The 27234-nt window shown below is 42.3% G+C and overlaps 3 protein-coding genes across 6 annotated transcripts; 1 reads left to right on the forward strand and 2 right to left on the reverse strand.

The window, feature by feature from the left end:
• Window positions 1-12: 12 nt before the first annotated feature.
• acat2 (acetyl-CoA acetyltransferase 2) lies at window positions 13-5739 on the reverse strand. The gene is made up of 9 exons (XM_080744505.1): window positions 5614-5739; window positions 4468-4602; window positions 3880-4061; window positions 3618-3735; window positions 3181-3324; window positions 2449-2571; window positions 1691-1845; window positions 1489-1599; window positions 13-867 (listed from the first exon to the last, which is right to left on the reverse strand). The coding sequence occupies exons 1-9, from the start codon at window positions 5660-5662 to the stop codon at window positions 697-699; spliced, it is 1188 nt and encodes a 395-aa protein (XP_080600631.1). The 5' UTR covers window positions 5663-5739; the 3' UTR covers window positions 13-696.
• A 237-nt stretch (window positions 5740-5976) lies between these two features.
• Window positions 5977-13999, reverse strand: wtap (WT1 associated protein). 3 transcript variants are annotated; one of them, XM_080744555.1, is made up of 8 exons: window positions 13824-13999; window positions 12945-12982; window positions 12787-12842; window positions 12593-12651; window positions 12034-12161; window positions 10078-10256; window positions 7538-7692; window positions 5977-7237 (listed from the first exon to the last, which is right to left on the reverse strand). In XM_080744555.1, exons 2-8 carry the CDS (start codon window positions 12972-12974, stop codon window positions 6597-6599), a joined length of 1248 nt encoding a protein of 415 aa, XP_080600681.1. In that variant the 5' UTR covers window positions 12975-12982; window positions 13824-13999; the 3' UTR covers window positions 5977-6596. The 3 variants fall into 3 exon arrangements, with proteins under 3 accessions (XP_080600681.1, XP_080600682.1, XP_080600683.1); XM_080744557.1 differs by lacking the exon at window positions 5977-7237 and having other exon boundaries at window positions 7682-10256; XM_080744556.1 differs by lacking the exons at window positions 10078-10256; window positions 12034-12161; window positions 12593-12651; ... (1 more) ...; window positions 12945-12982; window positions 13824-13999 and adding an exon at window positions 9316-10071.
• A 5015-nt stretch (window positions 14000-19014) lies between these two features.
• sod2 (superoxide dismutase 2, mitochondrial) lies at window positions 19015-25441 on the forward strand. Of its 2 annotated transcripts, none has more exons than XM_080744487.1 (5): window positions 19015-19088; window positions 19945-20150; window positions 20250-20366; window positions 23980-24159; window positions 24566-25441. In XM_080744487.1, the coding sequence occupies exons 1-5, from the start codon at window positions 19060-19062 to the stop codon at window positions 24709-24711; spliced, it is 678 nt and encodes a 225-aa protein (XP_080600613.1). In that variant the 5' UTR covers window positions 19015-19059; the 3' UTR covers window positions 24712-25441. The 2 variants fall into 2 exon arrangements, with proteins under 2 accessions (XP_080600613.1, XP_080600612.1); XM_080744486.1 differs by lacking the exon at window positions 19015-19088 and adding an exon at window positions 19128-19276.
• Window positions 25442-27234: the final 1793 nt, after the last annotated feature.

Raw genomic sequence — 27234 nt, forward strand, 5'->3', positions numbered from 1 at the left:
AAAGCATATAAATGGGTGTTAAAATGGACACTTTATTCTGTATTGAGGTGTACTAACTTACAGGGGTAAAATGCTATAACATGCCCTTTTTATCTTAAATTTCATAAGACTAGTGTAGTTGTCACCTAAGACTAGATGTCCTCACCTGATAAAAGTATCACTCATTGACTAAACAAGACTAAAATATTTCAATAGCTAATTTCAAGTCAGAAATTGGAAGGAGCAAGTTGTAGATTCACAGTGCATAATGCAGGTTTGAATGAAGGCAATAAACGTACATTCAGTAGCTCTGCTATAAGTACAGTGTCTAGGCTGAGAGAAGTTGCCTAGGACTGGGCGACATATCAATATTGTGATATGACTAGATGTCTGGGATTTGGATATCAAAACTCGGCTTTACAGTTTTTAAAGGATGCATTACAATGTTATTTTCTGAACTTTGCTTACTATTTTAGCTGTTCTATTTGCCTTTACCCACTTATTATATAGACATGATTGTTTATTGATAATTACCTACGTCTCATCCCCACAATATATAGAGGTATTTAGTCAAAGCAATACTTGCATTTGTCCATATCGCCCAGCCCTTAACAGTTACCATTCCCTCTTGTAAACAATGAGTCCCGGGGTTCCTTATTCTCCATGAGCTTTTCCCAAAGTTGTAACTCCTGGACACTGTGTGATGAACTGGTCACCTCACACTCTCTCCACACACATGGCAATGCCCATTCCTCCTCCGATGCAAAGGGAGGCCACACCCTTATGGCCTCCTGTCCTCTGGAGCGTGTGCAGCAATGTCACCAGAATCCTACAGCCGGACATGCCGATGGGATGGCCCAAAGAGATGGCACCTCCGCTAACATTCACCTGAGGTATGCAAAGATGTCTGGGATTACTGCTTATGAAATGGAGCACTTAGCCATACAACCAATACAGTTATAGCTGTATGAGATTACAGCTTATGCATTGGCATCATAAGTAGTAATCATACCAGCATAAATACACATCATTGTCTAATCATAACTTCAGCCACACACTATTGTAGATAAGCATAGACTATTTCCCTGTTAATGGTTTCTTGTCTTTATCAAAGTCTTTATTTACAATATTAACAAGTCAATGTTGGCTCAACATTTCAAAGGTTATGGACATGAACACGTGTTTTCCCTCATAAATCAATATTCATACCAGGGACTATTTTGGGTCAGACTTTACAAATAATTCATAATGGTAACTGCATTCTGCGAGTCGTATTCAATGGTGGGTCAAGCATGCCAGATCACTGATATGGCATATGGACAAAAGCTTAAGTAATGTTCTCTCAGGTGTTGCAGGTTCAACTACAACTACTTTCTTATTCCTTTTTTTACCCCTTTTTCTCCCCAATTTAGTCGTTATGCCAATTGATTCCCCCCCTCACACATTTTGTGTGTCATACCTAAAATGTCTTAAAATATATTTTGATTTGTCGTGACCAAAGGATTTTACCTTGTCCGAGTTTAGTCCGAGCTCTTTGACCACAGCAATGGACTGTGCAGCAAAAGCCTCATTGATCTCAAACAGGTCAACTTGCTCCAGCTGCCAACCTGCTTTCTCAACCTAGCAGAAAACAAACAAATACAGGAATGAATACAATATTAAATCTAAAGAGCATTTTGTGTACAGATGTGCATATTCAGGGATTTCTGACCGCTTTCCTGATGGCTGGTATTGGTCCAGTGCCCATGATTGATGGATCGAGTCCAGCTTGAGCCCAAGAGGTGATTCTGGCCATCGGTTTTAGGCCCCTCCTCTCAGCCTCTGATTGGCTCATGAGAAGGGTTGCTGCTGCGCCATCATTTATACCTAGCAGGATTAACTTGATTAAAGAAAATGCCTTTTAAGTAGACCCCAGTGATATTAACCGGTATGTACCTCGATACCAAGCTGAGACTAGAAAAGTCAAGGGCAGCGGTCTTCAACGTTTTCAGGCCAAGTACCCCTTAGTTGAGAGAGAGATGAAGCAGGGACCCTCACAACCTTTTCATAGATTCCATATAGTTTAATTGTTTGGCAGCACAATCATCAGTGTATTTTGGATTCATGTCAATTTGTGTTTTCAGATATTTAACCACCAATAGTTAATGAACTTTAACTTTCACTCTGTAATTAGTTGTCTCTTTTTCCCCTCTACACCAAAGCTTTTTGCCAAAAATATTTTTGGCTACAGTTCTCAGAATATGGATGCTAAGGTTCAAGTGGTTAATATAAAAAGGATTGGAAGATTTGGAGGACCCCCTGTGGTAACTCTGAGGACCCCCTAGGGGTCCCGGACCCACTGTTGAAGACCCCTGGTCTAGGGAGAACACAGAGTGCCCCACTGGAAAGAAGCCATTTGATAAGTGACTGATAAATGAAAGAACCCCCGAGTGATAAAATCTGTCTGCGTGTGCTGAGCCCTCTGTGTACCTGAGGCATTGCCAGCAGTGACGGTGCCACTGCTGTCCTTGATGAAGCAAGGTCTGAGTTTGAGCATGGCGTCCACGTTGGCCCCATGGCGAGGAAACTCATCCACCTTCACCTCCACTGGACCTGAGAGAAAAGTGGGACTGAGTTACTAGGGCCCAAGGTGGAGGGGCCTTAATTATTTTATGCTTTAATGAAAAATAGCAGATATACAAGCTCACAGCGCGGCACTCTGCGGGCTTGTAGATCAGCTATTTTTGAACATTTGTGCAAATCTTTGAATACATCTATTTTTTAAGCGATTTGGAACACAAATTTCACTTCTGGGGGGTCCTTGGAACTAAATATTTTGAGACGGGGGTCCGCGGCCAAATACAAATCCTTTTGGGGGTCCTTCACATGAAAAAGTTTGAGCACCAATGACGTAGAAACATAGGTTTTTCAAAAAACTTTAGGAAGACAATTTTTCAAAAATAACAGATCTACAAGCTCGCATTGCAGCGCTCGCAGTGCGGTGCGGCACTCTGTGCCGCGCTGTGAGCTTGTATATCTGCTATTTCTCAATAGTTAAAGCACAAAATGTGAGTGGGTCTTTGTAGCCAGGGCCCAGAATTTGGTGAGACACCCCTGAGTACATTGCAGGATTTCCTCTTACGAAGTAATGACATGGCAACTGACAGATGCTGAAATGTAAAGTAGAGGAGCAAATGTCTAAAACTTAAAAGCACTTCTTACCTTTTCTGGACGGCACCGTGACCGGGACGATCTCCTGGTCAAAATGTCCTGCCTTTTGGGCAGCCTCGGTTTTATTTTGGGACTGGATGGCAAAATGGTCCTGCTCTTCTCGACTTACACCCCACTGCTTAGCCACATTTTCAGCTGAGAAAATATGGAAAGATTCATTGTTTAAAACAGGGGTTCTCAAGCACTCCTCGTTTTCTATTCTATGTAGTTAATGGTGTGTATCTGTGCAGTGCATTTGTTCTGATGAAATGGAGAACCAGCAGCACTACCACCGGTGCTTGAGGAGTGGAGAGCTACTGATTTGACTAAACACAAGTTACGGACATAATGACATCCGAAAGGCTTTTCCCCTATTGGTGATATACTGTATCAAGTAAATGAGTGGCAATCAGTGTTTGGCCTGTGTCTTGGGTTTGTGTCATACTGACCTGTGATGCCCATGTGGTAACCGTGGAAGGCATCGGTCAGGCCGTCAGCCACCATGGAGTCCTGCAGCGAGGCATCGCCCATCTTCACTCCTGCCCTCATCTGCACCGTGTGAGGTGCCTGAAGAGAAAGTAGATGCATAATTTTGAATACATAGTTTGGGCATTTGCAAATTACACTTTGGCCCAGGTCTGATTCCAAACTCAGCCTACTAAATGATAGCACCTAGCCTTCAATTCTGGCACTCCTCATGGTGATACCCACCCTGCTCATGCTCTCCATTCCCCCAGCAACCACCACAGTGGACTCCCCCGTCTGGATGGACTGAGCTCCCAGACACACAGCCTTCAGTCCAGAGCCACACACCATCTGGCAGCTCCAGGCTGGCACTGGATAGGGGATCCCTGCTGCAACACTGGCCTGGCGGGCAGGGTTCTGCCCATGGCCTGAGGGGCAAATAAAAAGAAAATAAATTAGTTTAGAATCAGGGGTCATCAACTTGTCCGTACACGGACAAATGTGTCTGTGGCAAGACTTGGTTTTGTCTGTGGAAAATACTAGATTTTCTTTTTTACACACCATTATAATGTTCTTATGTTCATCATACGACCCAATTACTGAGTGTCAAGTCTCCAGGTTTTCTTCAGAATATATACTTACACGTATTTACTATGACACATATTAGGAGACCAACTAGTACTAGTGGTTCTCACACGTTTTATTTGCAAGGACCCCCATAACACTGAGTGTGTTTACTGTGTTACAGATCAGTTATGGTCATTCACATATAATCACATGGTTATTATGACAACAACATGCACATAAGTCTATCAAAGTGATTATCAGCTTTACCCGCTGTGAGGACGTGACCCATGATGACCTCAGTCACCTCATCCGGCCTCAGGCCAGCTCTCTGCAGTACATCCTTGATCACCACCGAACCCAGGTCATGGACAGGCACCGTGGACAGGGCACCATTGAAACACCCTAAAGTTGCAAACGATTCATTGAACTTGTTTACTGCATGCGTGGAAATGATAATCAATTCATTTATATAGCACATTTCCAGACATAGTCACAAAGTGCTTCACAGAGCAGGGTAAAAGAGCAACATCATATGCATTTAAGGAAAATCGACAACAAAAGATCAGTGAATAAAATAGCACAGACAGTAGGCACAACATTTAAAACAGACACATGCAGATATAACCAATGAAACAAATATGTCGATTAGACCCCGTTCAGGAGGAATGAGGCAACATTACATTATAGATGACAAAATGCCTATTATTATTAAAATGTATTATTTGGGTCATTTGATGTGAATGTGCATTATTCACATGACTATCATTTAGAGATGACTGATTGATTGAATACTATCACTTGCCACATGTCATAGGAGCTTTAATTATGTGAAGTAAACAAATACATGTAATACACTTATTTAGGCAAGCTAACAGCAATCTACAAGCTGCATTGTGCGCTTGCCTTCTCTTTCAGTCAATAGCGATGCCAGGGGTTAATGTGTTTAAAAGCTTATCCTATCATCATCAATCAATCAATACAAAGTTGGATGGTCAGTTATTGCAGACATGCCGACTCCTCCAGGCGTAGTTCCAGCCAGGAGGACAAGTTGGACAACAAAACCAACCAATGGTACAAAGTTCCTGCTCCGTGGTTCTATGGCCAGCGAACCAATCGCTGCCTCGGAAGAAAACTGGACAGGCGAAGAAACCAATCAGGTTCCAGCAAGACCAAGTGCGTCTGAATGAATGTCAAGCAGCCACTTAGTCTTATTAAATTATGACTAGTGTTATTCAATGATGACAAAAAGACATGCACGTTAACTATTCAGTAGAAAAACACATTTTCCAGCAATCCTAGAGAAATCATTTCACCAGAGACACGTACGAGGCGTTGTTTAGCAACAGTAACAAGGTGGTTGGGTCTGGAAAATGTTATCAAATGCGCCCATGTTCTACTAAGAAAATACCCTACCAATCGGTGTCCTGGCAGCAGAAACGATGACGATAGCCTCGGTGTTCATCCCGACGGTGTCCCTGCTTCAGATGATCGCTGCTCTGCTGCCGATGACTGTAGTGTGGGCTGGGCTGTTGTCACTACTCACTGCCTGACAGCACTACACTTTCCCCAACAGTATGGATCAGTTGGCGCAACCACAGCGCCACCATGTGTCCCGGAGGACATTTTAAATGAATGTAAAAAAAAAAAAAAAGTTGGTTTGCCTCAACCTACTTGCATAAGCTTACATAGACTTAAATGCATAAAGATATAGACTTAAATCAAAGTCATTTGCAATTTTTCCTCTACACGAGGCAAAAATAACAGGGTTCCTCACCATAATATTAAAAGTTGTTTATTGATATTTGGTCAGTACATGAAAAGGATTGAAGTCAGAACGATACGAACAAGGTACATTGTATATAAACTACACACAAGTCAAACAGAATTCTTTGTCAGGGATGGAAAAATGAAAATATGGATTTAAAAAAAAAACATGGACCAACATCTAAAAAAAGAATACCTCCCTTAACATTGAAAGGGTACTGTGAATCAGTCAGCTGTGATTTAGTGACATGTATTGACAATGAGTTACAACACCAGATGCCTGATGATTTCAGTGTCGAGAGCTCAAACAAAAACAGCACGGAACCAGTTGTGTTCAAATAACCAGGTGTGTTCGAATAACCAAGCAAGAAGCCAAAGGAAAATAAACTACTTTAAATCATACACCCACTCATTTCAAATCTATCAACATTATACCATTCACATTAATATCTTTGTTTAGCAACACAACGTGGCAGAGGCATCACAATATCCAAAGGAGAAAGAAGAAAATAAAGGTTCTGGACAGCAGTTCTGTTCCAGACTACACACAGCAGTTCCGTTACAGACTACGCATTTGTAATTTGTGTTGTATTAAAAAAAAAGAGAGAAGACAGTACGTGTTACAAAGTACATTACAAAACAGCACCGTCGCTCATGTTGGAGTCCAGGCCATTTAGAGTGTGCCGTGACCCCGCAGTCCTGGTGGCCTTGGTCACCGGGCCAGTCTTGTCCTCATGGGGGTCAGTGTTGGAGTCTGTGTCGTTTGAGTGCTGAGTCAGAGACGTCTCGCTGCCTGTGGGAGAGTCCACGCTTTCGTACCCTGCGCTCAGCTGGGTCCCGAACCCCACCCGCTCCTCCTTCACCGCACGTGTCTGATTCCCTGCTGCCTCTTCCGAGTGGTTTGAGAGTTTGGTCTCTGCCTCCCCGGGACTGGAGGCCACCGGGGACATGGGAAAGTCTTCTTCGGTGCTGCTGACCTCTCGGTACAGGCTGGGGGTAGTGGTCTCACTTCTCTGGGATGAGTTCCCGTTGCTTGGTCCGTTAGAGAGCCTCCCGAAGTCTTTGCCCATTGGCTCAGAGGGTGTGGTGGCCTGCTCAGCCTGAGCAGATGGCTCGGTGGAAGGGGAAGTCCTGCTGGGGCCTGCAACGGCAGAGGTCCCTGGGTCTTGGTTGAGCTGCTGACGGCTGTCCTTCAACTGCTGCTGCAGGACGAGGATGGTGGTCTGCATGCCCTCCACCTCCTCATCCAGCTGGATGATGAAGTCATTCAACTCTGGGGAAGGAGCAGATTCATAGACATATCAATATTCCAGGAGAAAGAGGATGGCCGGAAAATCAACAAAAATGAACTTGTCATGATGTGTTGGAGAGCAAAGCAAGTAATATAAGTAGTCAGTTGAAGCCTGATTTATACTGAATTATAAAACACTTTGGCTCAGAGAAAATAATATATTTTAAACTGAGAAACATGCCATGTTGCGTAATGTTTCACAAATGAAAAGGAGAGCGACACTTGCAGGCATGCAGCAATGTATAGACCAGTCAAAATATAGAGGTAAGCTATGTTTCTCACCATCCTGGCTACTCTTGAGTTCCTCGCTGTACTTCTTCTGTAGAGCCAACTCAGCCTCCAGCTGGGCAATGCGTCCCTGGGAAAGCTGCCTGCCCAACTCCTGGTTTTCCTGAATCAGCATTCGACATTTGGCCATCAGTTTCTTCCCTGTTTGGCTGTAAGGGAAATAATTCTGACATCACACAGTGAACCAGGAGACAATGACATCTACAGGGACACTACCAAAATGCCTGACCTACTTTCCTGTTTGCCAAACCCCCAAAAGAACTTTTCGACCCACTAATGTATGATTTACTCTGAGGTTAAGAGAGAATCAGTTGCATTTGGGATTTCATTCAACTCAAGACTTGAATGCATTGCTACAGTAAATCATCAGGAGTCACATTCCAAGTAACATGTGGAATTTAACAATGCTTGCATCTATTGCATTGAGAGTCCAAAATACAAATTGATCCTTGTCCTATAGTAGACAAAATCGTAATGAATATTTTTTACACTTTTACACTAGCCACATTAGAAAAGTCTAGGAACTTAAAGAATGGTCACACTGGTCTGTTACGTGAAGCCCCCATCATTACAGTAAAAACGTAATTCACCACACGGTGTATCAAAGAACAAAATACATTCCAAACAGAACAATTTAGCAACCACAAAATTCGACCTAGCTGTAGCTCGAAACATTGTATGTTAAAAAGATTAAGGCAGAATAAACACCAAAAACAAGCAGTGGCTATGTTGCCAACTAAAAGATCCCTGGCTTTTAATTATCCCCCAAACATCCAATTACTATGCTCTGCAAAACCAAGCACATTGGATTGTGTTCAACTTTAACAATCAGGACAAATGATAAAACTTAAATTTAGGAACGTTTCTAAGCTTTATCTCAAGGGTCGAGTAAAATTGCTTGGCAGTCTTAAGTATAATTGACACACTGAACTGTGGCAATTAGATTTTACAATCAAGACACTATCACGACATTTTCCGGCCAAGCTGTGAAACAATGGGATTAAGCTCAAAATTAATGCAAGCCATTAACACCCCGCCATTTTATCAGGCTGTAAAAATGAATTGGAATTGGCTCTGCCCAGAAGAAATTATACATTAGCAATTGCTTGCACATTGTCGAGCTGATGAACCCTAAAAAACAGAAGTAGTCAACTTCAAGAGTTGCTTCAAGTTGCTATTGCTTCAAGAGTTGAAGCAATAGCTGTAAACTCTAACTAATGTGTATAACTTAAGAGTAACATTAGTGTTTTTTTACAAGTGGCTGGAGGATTGATTCCAAAATGTACAATGTCATGAAATCGGATTCATTGCTATGTGACGGACACCTGATATTGTTTTTGTTGTCAAAATAAGGAGAAGCTGACTCCCCCTATTTTGTTCTGTTAATACATAATAGGCTAATGTAAAAAATGGGTGATTAGAAAAACAATCGCTGGGGGTTGCGATGTCAATCGCACATAACAGATATATCACATAAATACACTCATTAAATGGTAACATTATCCGTTTTAAGACATTTGCATTCACAATGTGAAGAATAGCCCTCAATGCACCAACAGCAGTGTGTGCCACTAAAAACAATGCGAAGAATGTAGCCTTTCGTTGTTCACATTTCTTGTTTTACAAGGTGTAAAATGGCGTTTGCAGCAAGTATGCTACCGTTCAGTTCACACACTGCAGTTGAGTGCCCGAGGGGACTTCAGAGAAACAAAAAAATTAAAACGGCAATAAATGAAAGCAGTCACAAAGTAAAACATGTAAATACACTCTACCCGGCCGTGGACCCATGCTCAAACACACAGGTGATCGGACCCTCATGCCTGAAACATAGTCCCTTCTGGACGGAGGGTCTGGCTCCACCCCTACCGGCTCCTCCCACAGTCTTATGTCATTTCTAGTGGCTCCTCCCCCAAAGTCTTAAAAAGCTTATCCTAGACACTTTCCCATGTTACTGCAATGTACTCTAGAACTGTCCAAAATGTCTTTATGAATCTCAGGCAGACTAGCACATATGCATGTGGTGTATTCCACCGTTAAATGTCTTATGCAATCGCATGTGAGAATAGTCTTTACTGCTGATTTAGGCTAGGGACGCTCTCTGCTTGGGCAGTGTACCCAAGTCTGACTCGATCTCCAACATAACCCCCCTATTTATTAATGTCAACTGTCTGGTTTGGGCTTAGGGGGCAGGCTGGGCATATCCATGTCGGAAGTGAGTGACCACCTCTTCAGGAACCATCCCGACTCCTTCGGGCCCTCCGATGGCAAGGGGAGAGAGCTGAAACACAAGTGTCACCTGACCATACTGTCTTTTCAGTTATGATTATGTGATATGTAGCTGGCACAGTGCAAGAGTACAAAAACAAATGGCAGTTTGCTGCAGTGTTTGTCTTTCTGTAAAGTCTGTGTCTCGTGGTGAGTACAGCACTTCTCAGCCTCCCCCCCACCATTAGTCCTGCATGCCTGCAGTGAGAGTGGGGGGCGTGGGGAAGTCTTGACTTTTTGAGGGGGGAGGTTATTTTGATTGTTTTTACCTATCAGGTGTAAATTTCCAGGCACTCAATTCATTTTGGGCCTGCTCCAGTTTGTCTTTAGTCTGTTCCAGTTCGGCCTTCATTTTGAGGAAAAACAAGTTGATGGCCGGGTCCACCATGGATGTTCTCAGTTGGGCGGCACTGGGTTGCTGCGCTTGCTTGAGGTACTGGATCTGGGTCTGCAGGATAACAGAGACAAGTGTCAGTCCAAGGTACAGATGTAAGCTCGCTAAATGTTGCATACTGTATAATTATTTCACCCATCCATGATTTTTTGCTCAAGGCAGCAACGTACCCATAGCAGGCTAACCTCGCATCACCAGACTTTCCACCTCAGAAGAAAGCCTGGTATTCGTTCTAAACTTATGTGACCGGAAATAAAATCAGCTGGTTCCGGTTTTTCAGCATTGCTTTGTTTTGCTCCCCCCGATGATTCCCCAATCCCCATTTAAATGCTTGAGTAGTGTTAGCCCTGAAACATAACGGTCATATCATGGCATGGCGGTCTTGAGAGACAACTGTCTTCTTTCGAATGCCGTGCGAGGGAGGAGGTTAAAAGTAAAACTGGTTCCGGTTTGGTGATTCCGGCCAAAGTGTAGTCCGTCTGATGACTACAACATGACACAAGTTATTTCCGCTCCTGATCGGATCAGAAACCCGGAAAGTGATCCCATGCTAATAGCAAGGTAGTTACTGCAGGACATTTCAATTCCTTATGTCGAAAATGTGTGAATATGTCACATCAAAATATTAATTTGATGATGACTTATTTGGGTTGATTACTTTGCTTTACGCTTTTAATGTGAAAGACAAATATTTACATTCTGTAGTCAATATACTCATGACGAAAACACCTGTTTAAATTAATGCTGATTAATTGCACAAAATAACACACCAGTGTGCAGGACCTTTAGAATCAAACTTTTGCTTGCTCAAATTGTTTTTTGTAGACTTCTTTTAGAATAGATGCAGCAGTCTTATGCACAGCTCTTCAATCTCTAAAATGATGAGACTATTGCTAGGAACCAATTTCCCCATTTACCCCATAAGAATTTGTAGCTTTCCAATTATTATTATAATATATATTTTTTTTTTGTAAGATATTTTTACTGGCTTTATTTATAGATTGATAGTGGAGGTTTAACAGGGGAGAGAGATGGGGAGAAACATGCAGTAAAGATGGCCAGGGAACGGGAGTCGAACCCGTGATGCGCTGTTGGGCTGCTGGACCACGGCCCAAGCCACTAATTAGTTTTTGTTTTAATAAATGGCACACTATGGATGCGTCCACAAAGAAACTCACCTTTGTAAGTGTTAGCCTGCATGATGACCTCTAATATTTACACCCAACGTATTTGATTACATTTACATACAAGTCAAAGGGTGCAGCTCACATGACTCAAAAGGCACATGCAATAGCTCATATTCTTTGAGATGGGGTAGTACGCTGCATCAATTCAAGCTATTCTTATACAGTCATAGCAAGCAGAGAAGCCATTTCCAACTACCAAGTACCAACCCCCCCGGCAGTCAGTTCACCTGACCTTAACTGACTGAATGCCATTTGCTGGCATTAAGCCCCTGAATGATCCACCGAACTGTCAATCTGATAAAAGCAGCCCTCCACCTTTAGACTGCAGTTTTATGGCACAGAATGACAACAGGGTGCGAAGTAAAGTCTCAAATGAATAGGCTACACTGTGAATGGTCTCAAGTTATAACGATAACCTGTAAATGATCAAGAATCGAGTATCAAAAGACGACACAGGTTTACCAGGCATGACTGTTTAGTGTTTACATTATCCACTAAAATGGCACTACTGACACTTCTGTGCTTGCTAAGGGCAAACAACAGTCCAGATGCCATTTATAGCCCCTTATTGAAAGGTAGGTCATGGACCATTTCCCCCGAAATGCTCTAGAAAAAGTAACTATAGAAGTTCAAGGAGCACATACCGTGCACTCTTGCATTTCCTGCTCCTTGGTGGCCAGCCGCATGACGAGGATGTTCTCCCTGCGTGCAGACTCCTGCTGCTGCTGTTTCAGCTTCTCTTCTGACTCTTTCAGCCCCGTCACATCATTTGCTACGGTGGAGAGAATCATATGGATAAAATAAACATCACAAGATAGATAGGCCTGTTTCTCAATCATTACATAATAATCGTCTAATCGCAATTATTTGACATAATCGCAATTATTGAAAAATGTTCATATATTTTCAAACATTTGAAATAGCTGGTCTACAACGGCCATTTCCACTGTATGTATATTTATGTCATAACTGCCTACGAGCCAAACAGAAATGTAATTGTCAACAACAAAAACACAATTAAATCGTCAATTGCAATTATTTGAGTGACTATTAATCGTCAACTTAAATTTGTAATCGTGACAGCCCTAAAAAAATCATTCCAAAAACATAAGACCAGTCACAGTGTGCAGTCATGCGAGAGATAGAAATGTTGTGTGCTAAATGAATATACAGCATGTAGGATGTCAGGACTGTTGCACTTACAACTAAGGTCTGCGTATTTTGCCTCCAAGACCTGGACATAAGCTTCGTGTTGTTTCCACCTATGGGGAAGAAAGCATTTCTAACATCAGTTACTCTGCAATACAAGAGGTCCCTCCGCACACACGCACACGCACACACACACACACACACACACACACACACTCACTTCCAGCAATGGGATGTTGTTTACCTACCTGACACACAACTCTTCCCTGGTCATGGTCTTCATGTCAGATTCACTGAGGCGAACCTGTATGAAAAGATAACATGAACAAATGGTCAGATAAACAGAAAATATCCCATCGTGTTTACATTACATACATTAGGACGCTGTGAAAACATCAATACTGACCTTCTTTGGAAGAGGCTCCTCGTTAGTCATTCTCAACTCTGAAAAAGGAGAAAAGAAAAGTAAAATGTAATTCCAACAGCCTTTCAAATAACATGAAATACAGACAGCAGCATCATGTTGTCTACATACAAGGTGGAAGCGTGGGATAATCTTCTGGGGGGAATTAAAAATAATAATAATCACATGCTTCCGGTGTTGATGTTGCTGGGTTTAATAAGGGGTTAGTAATAAGGGGTAATTACACCAGCCAGATTGACTATATGAACTGTCTAGATCAGTGGTTCTCATAGTGGATTTCAAGGACTCTAGGTTCAATTATGGGGGTCTAAATTGACCCTTACAAGTCTGTAACTTTAACAGTGTAGAAATTGAACCAAATGGACCCTAACAGGTCCATTTGGTTCATTTGTAGACTGTCAAAGTTAGGGGGAGACCTTCAAATTTTAAAGTTTGAGACCCACTGGTCTAGAATAGATAATATAAGGTTAAGCAGTGTGGATAAATGTTGCCCTGCATAGCCGCTGTGTTAGCCCGTGTGTTCCAGCGGCTGCGGTGCACGCATGTCGGTGATTTAAAACAACGCCTCACCCGCTCTGCTACCTGGCTGAAGGTCTGTCAATAAAAACCTAGAAGCGGCTCGGTCACGCAAATAAGACTGTATTAAATTAACACTGGGATTTAAATCAAAAAAGCTCTGTCAAGGCGGCACGCAACTTCTTGGTCCCCCCTTTAGGTTCCTGCTGCTCCTTGTTATCACAAAATGGCGGTGAAGGAAAAAGACTCCCTCCCTTGTGGTGCTGTTCCTTTTCCTGAAAGTAATATCGGGGTCTTCGCCTCCCGTTCGCGCACTAAAATCCTCACCGAGCACAAAACACTCACCAAGGGCCGTTTCCTTCGATGTCTGTCCTCGGCTTCAGTGACCAATGCTGCCGCGCAACGTAATCGATACAATCCACAGTTTGGAAAGGGGACTAAACGCTGTCTTGCGTCGGTGTAGTCGCCATCATCATCATCACACCGCGAAGAGAAAACAGATATGGCAGCGCTGGCCAGCTCTGAGCTCTCTCTGCGTCGTTGTGCTGCTGCGCGGCTGCTTTGCTTTGCGGCACACGAGCTGACAGGCGGCCGTTGCCACGTCTTGTGAGAGAAATAAGCAACCAGGGCTAGGAAAAGAGGCAACTAGGGCACTAGGCCATGCATGGGACGATGCGACGCGTTGGGAGCTTGTAGATCTGCTATTTTGAAGGGGGAAAAAATCTTTAAATAATATGTGGAATATTTGGAAGATTTTTGAAAACATTATAACAACACAAATCTGGTCCAACTCTGGCTCCCTGACTCAAAACATTTTCAGATGATGGGGCTTTAAAAGAGTAGTTCTCCCACTAAAATACCTTTTTCTATCGAGTACTCACACCATTGAGATTTGAGTTCAATAATTTGTTTTTTGTTTTTGTCGCATTCCTAAGAAAAAAATGATTAGGTTAGATTTACCCCCATTGATTCTGAATGGGGACCCAATGCATGGCCCTAGATGGGGACCAATGAAATGCATTTGGGTGAGAATCAATGGGGGTAAATTTACTTGACCCTTGGCCTGCCCTAAATTTACCCCCATTGATTCTGACCCGTCCCCATTCAGAGCCTTATTTGGGGGTAAATCTACTATAATATTTTTTTTTAATAGGAAGGCAACACATACAAAAAAGAAAAATATTTATTGAACTCAAGTCTCCATGGCGTGACTAATCAATAGGGGGGGGGAAATCATTTTGGGGGTGACCTTGAACTACTACTTTAATACAGAGTCCGACAAATACATATTAATTTGGGAGGTCCATGACCATGAGCTGTCATTAAAATATTTGAGAACCACTGGATAAAAAAAAAAAAAAATGAAAGCCCAAATAAGCAACTACACAAGCCCAAAAACTTGCAACCTACAACTTCACAGAATAATAAGCACAAAATCGCTTATAATAAGCGGACATGGCAACGTTGCACCGGAGGGGGCGGGACAAAAAGACTAACAACATCACGTTATTGGTCGGTTTTGTGTTACTTGAGCCCGATTTGTACTTCGTACAAGTGGTGTCGCGCGCGGAAAATAGCCGATCTACAAGCTCACGAGGTGTATGAGCGGATGCGACGCCCGTCACACCGTGACTATGTAGATCGGCTATTTTCGGCGCGCGATGCAGTCGTAAGCCGGAGCATATTAGACATTTAAAGGCCCAATCAGCGACACGAACGTAAACATGCTGGCCCCGCCACAAAATAGTATTCTCTTTTTGTTGTATTATATTGGGTCTGTTTTAATTTAGTTTACGTTGGCAATGTTTGTTTAAACACGACGGGAGTATTTATTTGTTTGTGGTAAAACCTTGATTTATGATGGGGTTGAATTGAAAGATCTAAATAGCATATTTTTCAACAATCAAATAATACTTTCAGGAAGTCTAATTTAGGCTAAATGTTCAAATTATGTAACAGTTCCACAATTATTAGTTTAACCCTTTTTACAGTCACTTTGTGTAGAGGCCAAGAGCGGTACCAACCTGATGGAATGAGAGTGGGGAACTATAAGTTAAAAAAAAGTGTGGTGAATTAATAATGTATCAGAAACTTAATGTGTCTCGACAATCACACTACAAATCGTTTAGCAAAACTGTCACGGGTAGGCTGTAAACGAACTGTGATGTTGTGGATTTGTCCATAAATTGTGAAGTCCCCCCCCCCCCCCCCCCCACCCCAAGAGGTGTTAAATGGTACAGTCCTACTAATCCAGTATCTGCCTTAAAGTCCTGTTTGCAATTTGGTGTTAGGGGAGTTTCTCACCTGAACTGAGTCAGTGGGTCCCTAGACATTAAGAATCACAGAGGTGCTCGTCCGCCATAGTGCCAGGAATGGCGCAATGGCCAAATCAAATATGGCTGCCATCGGCTATGATGAAAATCCAACTTTTCTGTTTCTGGGTGTATATGCACATGTAATACCTCTATTTGGACTAATTGTGGTGTGGGGAATTCATTTCTGATATTGTTTTGACCATTTTGGGCGATTTGGACCTCAAAAGGTCATGGTCAAGGTCATTTTGCTATTCCGAAGACCGTGGGCCATAACTTGGCCATTGTTAGGAGTAAAAACAGGTGCAGTAGGTCTAAATCAACTAATGCTGACATGTATAATTCATTTCTGACATTGTTTTGACCATTAAGGATCATCTTGTCTTTGAAATATCAATGTCAGTGCCATTTTTCAAAAACGATTTTGTTCATTACTTGCACTTTTATAGTATTTTGTGTAAGTTTGTTACTATTTTATAGTAAGTTTGTTTTGTTTATAACAAAAGACATACTAGTGAGAAATACAACAAGTAAGCATCCACATTTAACTTTAAATTGGGGTTTAAAATGGGTGTTTAAATGAGCAAATAAGACTATTTACGAATAAAAGTGACAAATAAAATTACACAACAAAATCACACACACAATTAAATAACAATTTCCCTCAAAGTGCACCATATTGGGATTGTGTGCATGCAAGTTAGTATGAGGTGTTTTTACAGGATTGATTTGGCATTGTTCCATGGCAAAATATGATGCACAGAACTCCATCAGTGTCGAGTGTCTTGCTTCAGACATGGCAGGAGTGTACTAAAGTCAAAGTGCTCCTTCCATCCATCAGAGCTTGACATTGACTTTTTGAGGCAGTTGTCCTTTGGACAAGTATATTTCCCATTCACTTGTCCGGAGACAAAAGTCACTTGTCCGGATAAAAATTTCATACATTGAAATAATAACAAAAGGACGGCTAATGACCCCCCTTGCTCCCTCCACTCCATAGTATGGGCACTTGTCCCGGACAACAGGACAAGCCTTTATGTCATGCCCTGTTCCATGTTCCATTGGTTCTAGTCTTTCCTCAGGTTCCTTGGCTGTTCAAGCAGGTGGCAAGAAATGCGCTAGAAAGGTGCCTTGTTGGTCTCAGCAGTTGTACTTCTCTGCTACCAATACTGTGTCTTGTTCTGTCAAGGTCTTTGCCTCTCCAAAGTTTGTTAGACATTGTACTCGGTCAGAAGCCATAACTACATGTTTAATCCTCACCTGGCCCATGCAGTCATCTCCTGTCTCCAAGGCATATGTGCCTTGATCACTGTCTTGGCTAGTGGTGCTCCAAGATGAGACTGCTTGATGCAGTGCAAGTGAGTCTCACCAGTGCCATACTGCTGCCAGATCTCCTTCATCCCCAGTGCTTGGAAATATGGGGTGTAGTATAGCAGTAATGTGAAGGAGACAACAACTCTCTGGGGTCCGCTCATAGTTCCGACATCCCATTATTCTGACCATTAGGTTAGTGAAGGTTAGGGATAGGCTTAGTTATAATGGAGGCTGTACATGCACCAGGTGTCAGCCTCCTTAATCCTATTCAAGATGTCTGGGATCTCTTCTCCACTAGCGACATCATCAACAGAGACAACAGAGCTGATAATGGTAAATGGACTGCATTTACAGTATATAGCGCTCTTCTCCAAAGCGCTGTACAATGTATTTCACATTCACCCATTAACACACACATTCACACATACATTCACACCAAGAAACCATGCAAGGTGCTCATCGGGAGCAGTTAGGGGTTCAGTGTCTTGCTTAAGCACACTTCGACAAATAAGCAGGAGGAGACATAAATCGACCCTGGAACCTTCAGATTCCAAGGCAGCCGTTCTTCCTACATCGCCACAAGCTTGAATGGCCACCATATTCCGAACACACAGCTGGAGAGCTGTTTGTTCACCTCAGACACCCAGAATGTGTAAAGTTGATGAGGGATGGGTGCGTCTATCGACTCTGTTATCTCTGATGATGATGAGTGGCTCCCTGCAAAAGGGGCTGGAGGTGAAGAGATCCCAAAGATTGAACTAGATTGAGGAGGCTGTCACCAAGCTGCTGGTACATGTGGAGTCAACTGGCCCTATTATAACTAAACCTACCCATAACCCTAACCTAATGGAGGGAATAATGGGTCGCCAGGATTATGAGTGGACCCCAGAGAGTTGTCGTAGTGATACTTCCAAGCACTGGGGATTAAGTAGATCTGGTAGCAGTATGGCACTAGGTGTGCAGCGGCACATGCTTCTACAGCATCAAGCAGTCTCTCATCTTGGAGCACCACTAGCCAAGACAGTGATCAGGGGACATATGCCTTGGAAACTGGACATGACTGCATGGGCCAGGTGGGGACTAAGCATGCAGCTATGGCTTCTGACCGAATACAATATCTAACAAACTTTGGAGAGGCAAAGACCTTGACAGAACAAGACAGCATTGGTAGCAGAGAATTACAACTGCTGCCTGAGACCAACAAGGCACCTTTCTAGTGCATGTCTTGCCACCTGCTTGCAACAGCCAAGGAACCTGAGGAAAGACTAGAACCAATGGAACATGGACGGATGCAAGGAACACTTCGACTCTCGAGGATATGGCTGCCTTGCTGAATACATCCTGTAAAAACACATCATACTAACTTGGATGCACACAATCCCAATATGGTGCACTTTGGAAATTGTTATTTAATTTTGTGTGTGCTTTTGTTGTGTGATTTTATTTGTCACTTTTATTCGTAAATAGTCTTATTTGCTCATTTAAACACCCATTTAAAACCCCCCTTTAAAGTTAAATGTGGATGTTTACTTGTTGTATTTCCCACTAGTATGTCTTTTGTTATAAACAAAACAAACTTACTATAAAATAGTAACAAACTTACAAAAAATACTATAAAAGTGCAAGTAATGAACAAAATCGTTTTTAGAAAATGGCATTGACATTGATATTTCAAAGACAAGATGATCCTTAATGGTCAAAACAATGTCAGAAATGAATTATACATGTCAGCATTAGTTGATTTAGACCTACTGCACCTGTTTTTACTCCTAACAATGGCCAATATCAGAAATGAATTCCCCACACCACAATTAGTCCAAATAGAGGTATTACATGTGCATATACACGCAGAAACAGAAAAGTTGGATTTTCATCATAGCCGATGGCAGCCATATTTGATTTGGCCATTGCGCCATTCCTGGCACTATGGCGGACGAGCACCTCTGTGATTTTTCATGTCTAGGGACCCACTGACTCAGTTCAGGTGAGAAACTCCCCTAACACCAAATTGCAAACAGGACTTTAAGCCAGATACTGTATTATACGCTGTCAGTTGTTTCAAGGACAGTCCCAGCTGTGTGTATGTGAGCGTGCATTAACCATACATTCGAATCGAGACGACGTGTGTGGATCGTATAACATCATGCTTTGCAGAGTTGGTCAAGTACGCAGGTAAAACAAACACGAATAGCACTTTAACTGTAGAAAGCGCCTAGCTAATCCAAGGCACAGTCTTAATGTTAGCCAGAGATAGATAGCATGTACATGAACTTGAGACGAAGGCATGTTTATTGAAACCTGGAGATGCTATCATAGCCTAGCAGCAGGGCTAAGTTAGCTTTTGGGGCGTTTAAACAGTCGCACAAGTACTGTATGTTTCTTATTTCATTTAGTAAGCTATGAGCTATGATGCATGTATGGCATTATTTGTCTGTCCCCATTAATTTAATTTAGCAGTGAACTTAAAGTAGTAGTATAGGGCACTTGAGGACAGCTGCTCCACCCATTGTATTGGATAACTTGGACCAGGCTGCTACTTACTTAACAGTGACATTTCTTGCCTGAACTCACATTTCCTCGGAAGCCACCAAATATCTAGTAGTGATAGCCGAAAGCAACTTGATATAATTATATAATGCTATCTGATATAATGATTGAATGCTATTGCTAACACGTTTGCCAGGAGCCACCACTGCCAGATAGATAGGACTTTTATGATAGGGTTTCAATGAATGTGCTGTCAAGGGTTGGTATTGTAACTTACAGTAGATACCAGTTGGCATTGTAGCTTAAGTTGCCTGTGGATATTATTTTAATTCAAGCACTTGTCTTTGTTTCAGGTGTGCAGCCAGCCTGTGTCAAACATTAAACCAGGTGACTGCATCAAGGCAGAAGCACACGCTACCTGACCTGGCGTATGACTATGGCGCCTTGGAGCCCCACATCTGCGCTGAAATAATGCAGATCCATCACAGCAAGCACCACGCCACGTATGTCAACAACCTCAACGTCACGGAGGAGAAGTACCAGGAAGCACTTGCAAAGGGTACAGAGCGCAGATGACGTTTCAAATGAAATGTTGGGGGTGGAGGGGTTCTTGTGTTCTTGTGCTAATTCCCATGGACGTGTTTGGTTCCTACTCCAGGTGACGTGACGGCACAGGTTGCCCTCCAGGGTGCTCTGAAGTTCAATGGCGGAGGCCACATCAACCACACCATCTTCTGGACAAATCTCTCACCAAATGGTGGAGGGGAGCCACAGGGTGAGCCAGAAGACCAAGCTTGTATTGTTACATCACAGGTTTAATAATGCCACCCACTTCTTTACACTTGTAGTCGTTTTGATGAGCAGGAGAGACCAGAAATCATGTGAGAAGGATAGAAACTAGTCAAATGTAAAAGACTAGAATTTCGGGCCCCCTTTGGGGGCCCTCAATCACGGTATACCAGCAATCAAATGGATTTGTAATGGGTTTTTGAGAAAAAAAAAATTTTTTTCAAAAAACTTTTTTTTTGAAAGAAAAGTTTTTTGGAAAAAAAAAAAAGTTTTGGCCTAATTGTGTTATTATTATCTATCTATAAATGCGACAAATCTCTGTCTGTTTGTTTGTTTGTAATCCGCGTATCTCGAGAACCGTTGTCCCACCGGCTTCAGATTCGGCACGCGCGTTCCCCGCCGCCGCGCGGAGTGCAGTGCCGGGCCTCGACCCGACCCGACTCGCGGTTTTCCGAAACCGGCGCGAAACGTTCGGAATCTCCTTATGCGGAGCTGATTGTTGACATCAGGCTGTTCCGGAGGAAGCGCTGACTCATTGTGACATCACTTCATAAAAGGCTCTGACATCACGTACGCCACATGAGTCAACAAAAAATCTCTGTGAATGTGTATGTATGTATGTAATCCGAGTATCTCTAAACCATTCTTCCCACGTTCTCCATATATGGGCATAAAATGAATGCCTGTATGCGGAACTGATGTCTGACATCAGAGTTTTCCGCAACCGGTACTGTGTGTGCAGAGATCTCCATATATGGGCATAAGGGGACAATGGCAAACAGATGGTCAAAACGGGTCCTATGACAACAGGTATATTGGGGTTTGCATTAAAGGGTGGGGACAAAGGCTAACAGATGGTCAAAACGGGTCCTATGACAACAGGTATATTGGGGTTTGCATTAAAGGGTGGGGCAGGCATAAAATGGACGCAAATAGACAGATATCTCCATATATGGGCATATGGGCATAAAATGGACCCAGAACTATATCTGCAGTGATCTCCATATATGGACATAAAATGGACGCCGACAGACAGACAGATACAGATATCTCCATATATGGGCATAAATGGACACAGGCAAACAGATGGTCAAAACGGGTCCTATGACAACAGGTATAATGGGGTTTGCATTAAAGGGCGGGGCATTCATTCTCTATTTACATCGTTCCCGAGTTGGCCAGGTCGCCGACTAATCGGTCGGTCGGTCGGTCGGTCGGTCGGGGTGAGTGGGCCGAACTCTAGATGTGAGTGGCCCGAAGGGCCGCCAACCTCTCCCCTCTCAGAGCGGAGCAGAGGCAGTCAGATCATCTTGTCCATTGTTGAATCTGAAGCCTGGTTCCCGATAGTAACACAGACAGTACATTTGTAGCGGTGTAGCCTATTTGTATATTGTGATTAGTGGCTACTGGTGCGCAACACACATCACCCGTCTTTCTCTCTCCGTCTCTCTCTCCCCCTGCCCCCTCCCCCTCCCCTGTCTTTCTCTCTCTTTCCCTCAAACTTCCACCAAGTCCTTGCGCTGTTCTCTCTCTCTCTCCTGCCTTCTCTTGCTGCCTCCCCCTTCTCTCATTTGCGGCGTGCGAGATTTGTTGACTGTTTTTAGGTGATTCACACAGACAGAGGAAATATACACTCTGTTTCTGTCTCTCTCTCGTTTCTCTCTCTCTCGCACGTGCCTCTCTCTCCAACCTCTCCCCTCTCAGAGCGGAGCAGAGGCAGTCAGATCATCTTGTCCATTGTTGAATCTGAAGCCTGGTTCCCGATAGTAACACAGACAGTACATTTGTAGCGGTGTAGCCTATTTGTATATTGTGATTAGTGGCTACTGGTGCGCAACACACATCACCCGTCTTTCTCTCTCCGTCTCTCTCTCTCGCTCTCTCCCCCTGCCCCCTCCCCCTCCCCTGTCTTTCTCTCTCTTTCCCTCAAACTTCCACCAAGTCCTTGCGCTGTTCTCTCTCTCTCTCCTGCCTTCTCTTGCTGCCTCCCCCCTCTCTCATTTGCGGCGTGCGAGATTTGTTGACTGTTTTTAGGTGATTCACACAGACAGAGGAAATATACACTCTGTTTCTGTCTCTCTCTCGTTTCTCTCTCTCTCGCACGTGCCTCTCTCTCTCTCTCTCTCTCTCTCTCTCTCTCTCTCTCTCTCTCTCTCTCTCTCTCTCTCTCTCTCTCTCTCTCTCTCTCTCTGTCTCTCTCTCTCCACGCGCTTCTGCACTGATATGATAGTCTCTGCGCTTCTGCACTGATAGTCTCTCGGAACGTGCCTCTCTCTCTCTCTCTCTCTCTCTCTCTCTCACACCATGGCGACGGGGGGCGAATCAGCGGACGGCTGTGCCGTGCATTCTACCGACATCGGAGCTAGCTATGAGTTGAAGTCGATGTAAAGGGGGCGTGTATGGCGTTCTACCGACATCGGAGCTAGCTATGAGTTGAAGTCGATGTAAAGGGGCGGGTATGGCTTTGGAAGTGGGATGCGGCTCTAAGAAAAATGTAATAGTAGATACAGATAGTAGTAGTACATTTTAGAACTTAAACATGTACATGCAAGATAACATTTCAGATAATAGATCTAGATTCAATATTCATTGAATTTAGATGTCACCTGACTGACACATCTGTATACTGAGATCTTTGATCATCTGTTCATTAACTGGCTGAGCCATCACAAACCCCTGAAGTTGGTCAACATTATTGTAGAACAACAATTCCTTTCTCGTTCATTTTAGCCTATGATATGCAAGCGCTTATCTCCACTCTGCAGGATGGAAACGTATGTTATCTCAACAAACTCTTCAGTATATAGGATATGCCACACTCCTATTTTGTAACATCCTTTGTAACAGAAACTAATTGTTTGTATCCTTTGTAAATTCATTCAAATTAAAAAAGAATATTCTCAAGAACAAGAACTTATTTGAATGGTAGCTAGATAATGGGTGGACAGCGTTAACTGTTATAAAGCTAACTGGGCCATCCAACCCCCTAAATATTGTGATTAGATGTGAATAAAGTGCACTTTCTTAATGCTAAATCATTAATGTGAACCGGTGACATAGAAATCCTACTTACTTTATGACTAAAGCCCAGCGGAATTGAAGACTCAAAAGATCAGTAAACCTTGACTCCGAAACGATGTTAAAAGATAATAGAAAACATTTATTTACAGTGCTGTAACAGTCACACAACATAAACACATGTCCTTCACCAACGACAGACAAGACGAAGACTGACTTGCCCTACCCTGACTCTCAGTTCATAAAATTGGCTAAAGCAAAAACAATAACAATAACACGTTATTCTCTACAGCTCTAGTTAAAAGTCAAGAACGTATCTCTTTCACACAGCAATAAAACAAAGGGGCCACTGACTGGCAGTGGCATCTATGCACTCTCTACCTCTCCTCTCATCTTAGCTTATCAGCAGTTGTGTCTCAGGGTCATGTTCTGAAATCTACAACTGGTGTTAGATCCAAGTTCTCAGGACTCACACTCAAACTAGCAAATATATTCACTACTAAGCAATATAACATAATAATATAATTGCACCTCATCACCGGTCAGCTCAATAGCTTGTTGCTTTCTTTGGCATCCTGCAGGGGAGCTGATGCAGGCCATCCAGAGAGACTTTGGCTCCTTCGAGAAGATGAAGGAGAAGATGTCTGCTGCTACAGTGGCAGTGCAGGGCTCAGGCTGGGGCTGGCTGGGCTATGAAAAGGAGAGTGGCAGGCTCCGCATTGCTGCTTGTGCTAACCAGGACCCTCTCCAGGGAACCACAGGTCAGTTAGTTTCTAATGGCAATGCCACTGTAAATGGAACAGGGGTGGGTATTGCCAGCAATCTCACGATAGATATGTATCACGATACAGAGGCCACGATAAGATATATATATCGGCATATACGTTATATATATATATATATATATATATATACATATATTTTTTTTTATTACAATTGCAAAATTACTTTTTGTGTACTTTGTTAATATCAAATTTCTGATGAAGCAGAATCAAGAATAGGCCTATTTAATTAAGGCAAAATTATTAGGAGAATGTGTGAGGATTTGTGGCTACTAATTCTACAGTAGCTGTAGCACTGGTCTGTGTTGCCAAATCTGTTTATTATAAGTAGAATCGAACCCACTCCTAGTTCTGTTATATCGATTTCTTCTTTTCTGATCCACAGCCCTTATTCCCCTCCTTGGTATTGATGTATGGGAGCATGCTTACTATCTGCAGTACAAGAACGTCCGGCCTGACTATGTCAAAGCTATCTGGAATGTCATCAACTGGGAGAACGTTACAGATCGTTTCCAGAACGCCAAAAAGTGAACTCTAAGCCTTTAGAATGTCCCCAGCTGGCACTTTCTAGGGGTAAGAGCATGTTTGAACTGGGTCAAATAGCACTTCCAAATTGTTCTAAGATTTTCTTTAATGGATCAAGAAAATGCACTAAAAGTCTAAAAAAATAATTATCCACAAATAATTCTGGATAAATGAACACAAATGATACTTTATTGACATTGAGATACTAACTTCAAATGTTGTAATTGTCAGTTTTTCTGACTCGTATGGTCTTTCATGTGATACCCATCTGACTCAAGTAGGACATAAGATAAAATAAATCACACCCTTGTGAAGTGAGCGTTGCTGATGATGATAGACCCACATGACGTCACATGTTTTGGGTATTTGATACCATGGAAACTCTTGGATATGTGACATCAGTATTTGATTTGAACACTTGGAAAAACACATGGACATACACACAAAGTCACGTATTGGAGCGGTTAGCATCGCTCAAAAAGGCCCATGCAAAGATCTGGCCCAGTTCCTTCTCCCTCCCCTGGACTTTATTCCCTTAAACGCACAAATATATCTTTCAGAGCAAGGTGGCTTATCGTATTCAAGTGATGACCGTTATACGGTAGTTAATGTTAAATATCCAGAATGCATATTAAATCTGCGGAGCTTTGTGTTTGTCATAATGGTTGGCACCAAGATCGGTTGAAGTCACTGAAAATATGTTTTTGATGTATTATAATAAAATGGTGGCTTTCAATTCATCTTTTTCTGTGTTTGTTTTGGACTTGACTCTCAAACTCTATATTCAAAGACAGTTGTAAAGGGAAGGCAAGGGAAGCCATACAGAACTTATACAGGCAACATGAAGTTACCAGTGAGGGTTCAAGGAAAATAAGAAATGTATCACTTTATAGAAACTTAATAGAATGTCATGTTTTCTTTTTTTATCACTGGTAGATGGTCACCAGATGTATGATAACTTCATCACAATACAAATATCTAGAGCACATTCCAGTTTAAATATTGGAATCTAGAGCTCTGCAGTTAATGATTTACAATTGTTTGAGGAAAGACTTATTCAAATGTAGTGATATGAGAGTCCTGAAGTCTCATCAGCTGAAACATGGCATAACCAAAGACTTATTTTTCAATCTAACATTCACTGGAAGTATACCATGTAACCAAAAGGTGGCAGTGTTCTCCCAAGAATTATGCTTTGGCTGCACACCAGAACTCTATTACCCTTTCCAAGAAAGAATGCTGGAGTCAAGTGTATACTCAATGATTAATGACTTCAAAATCAACAGAACTTTTATATGGCATGTGATCATACAACAAACAAATAATAAAATCCCCAGTTACCATGTTTTGCTCTAATTGTGTGAATTGGTGTCACTAAGTGGTCTCAGGGGCATCTCTGTCTGATTAAATAAGTTCATAAAACAGCTTCCAAAGAAATACTTTACATTTGTAATAATTAATAATGTTTATAGTGCATATCCTTTAACCATTCTTTTGAGACTATAAGATTTGGTTTCTCACTTTACCAGCACAGTATATATAGTCTTGTACAAAACGATGCTTTAAATAGTTGATATATGCCTTGCAGTCAATTGCGCTCATTTATGGAGAAATGTTAACAAGGCCAATGTTCCTCAATTTTCTGCATCAGTGAGCAGACTTTTATTTCATGAGTAGTGTGTCTAATGTCTGCACACAAACCATTCATCACAGCTTTTTCCTCGCTGTGTTGCATGCTCTCAGATCTTGTCAAAAATTGTCTTTGATATTTTAATTTCTGCCATTCGGCTCCCCAGTTAACAATAGGAAGTTTGGATTCCAGAAGTCCAACCCTCATTTTAGAGCTTCCTGTCATGAAGTGCAGCCACACTGTCCTAGCTGGGCAGTGATCAGACTTCATACTGTGATTTACACAATACTTTGACTGGAGACTTGACACAGCACCAAATCAATATATTGTTCTTATACACAATTTTCTACCATTTATTTTCTATGTTCAATACCTGAATACAATTGACTATGCTCTCATGAGTGGCAATTTGCAACTTTAAAGCTTCTTTCCTGTATGCTTAATTCCATTTGTACAATACATCTGAGAACAATGCAGGGAGCTGAGAGTAAAAAAAACAAGAACCTGCTAAATGTCAATGCGGGGCAGGGACATGCTGCAATGGCCCAACACCAATATATAGACTTAATAAATGAGATCCATTAAATGATCAAAAAAACGTTTTGCTTTTCCACTTTCATGGTCGGGTCAACTGAGGTTTATTTCTGATTAGAGGATCTGTTAGACGTTTTCAGTTTTTTTGCATGAATGTTGCAGAAACAATACTTAAGCACTGAAGCATAACCTCTGCCCTTTGGTGCTCTCTATGTATGGATTACACAGGCTGCACCTATTTTTGTAAATATATTAGTAATAGCAATAACATTAGCAGACAAGCTTTGGCAACTTTATTTAATGACGTTTGATTTCATTCTGCCAGCCTTTGAAAACTATTTAACAGAAGTCTTCCCCCCCATAAG

The sequence above is a fragment of the Nannobrachium achirus genome (assembly GCF_963921795.1).
Source record: "Nannobrachium achirus genome assembly, chromosome: 16".
NCBI classification, from domain to species: domain Eukaryota; kingdom Metazoa; phylum Chordata; class Actinopteri; order Myctophiformes; family Myctophidae; genus Nannobrachium; species Nannobrachium achirus.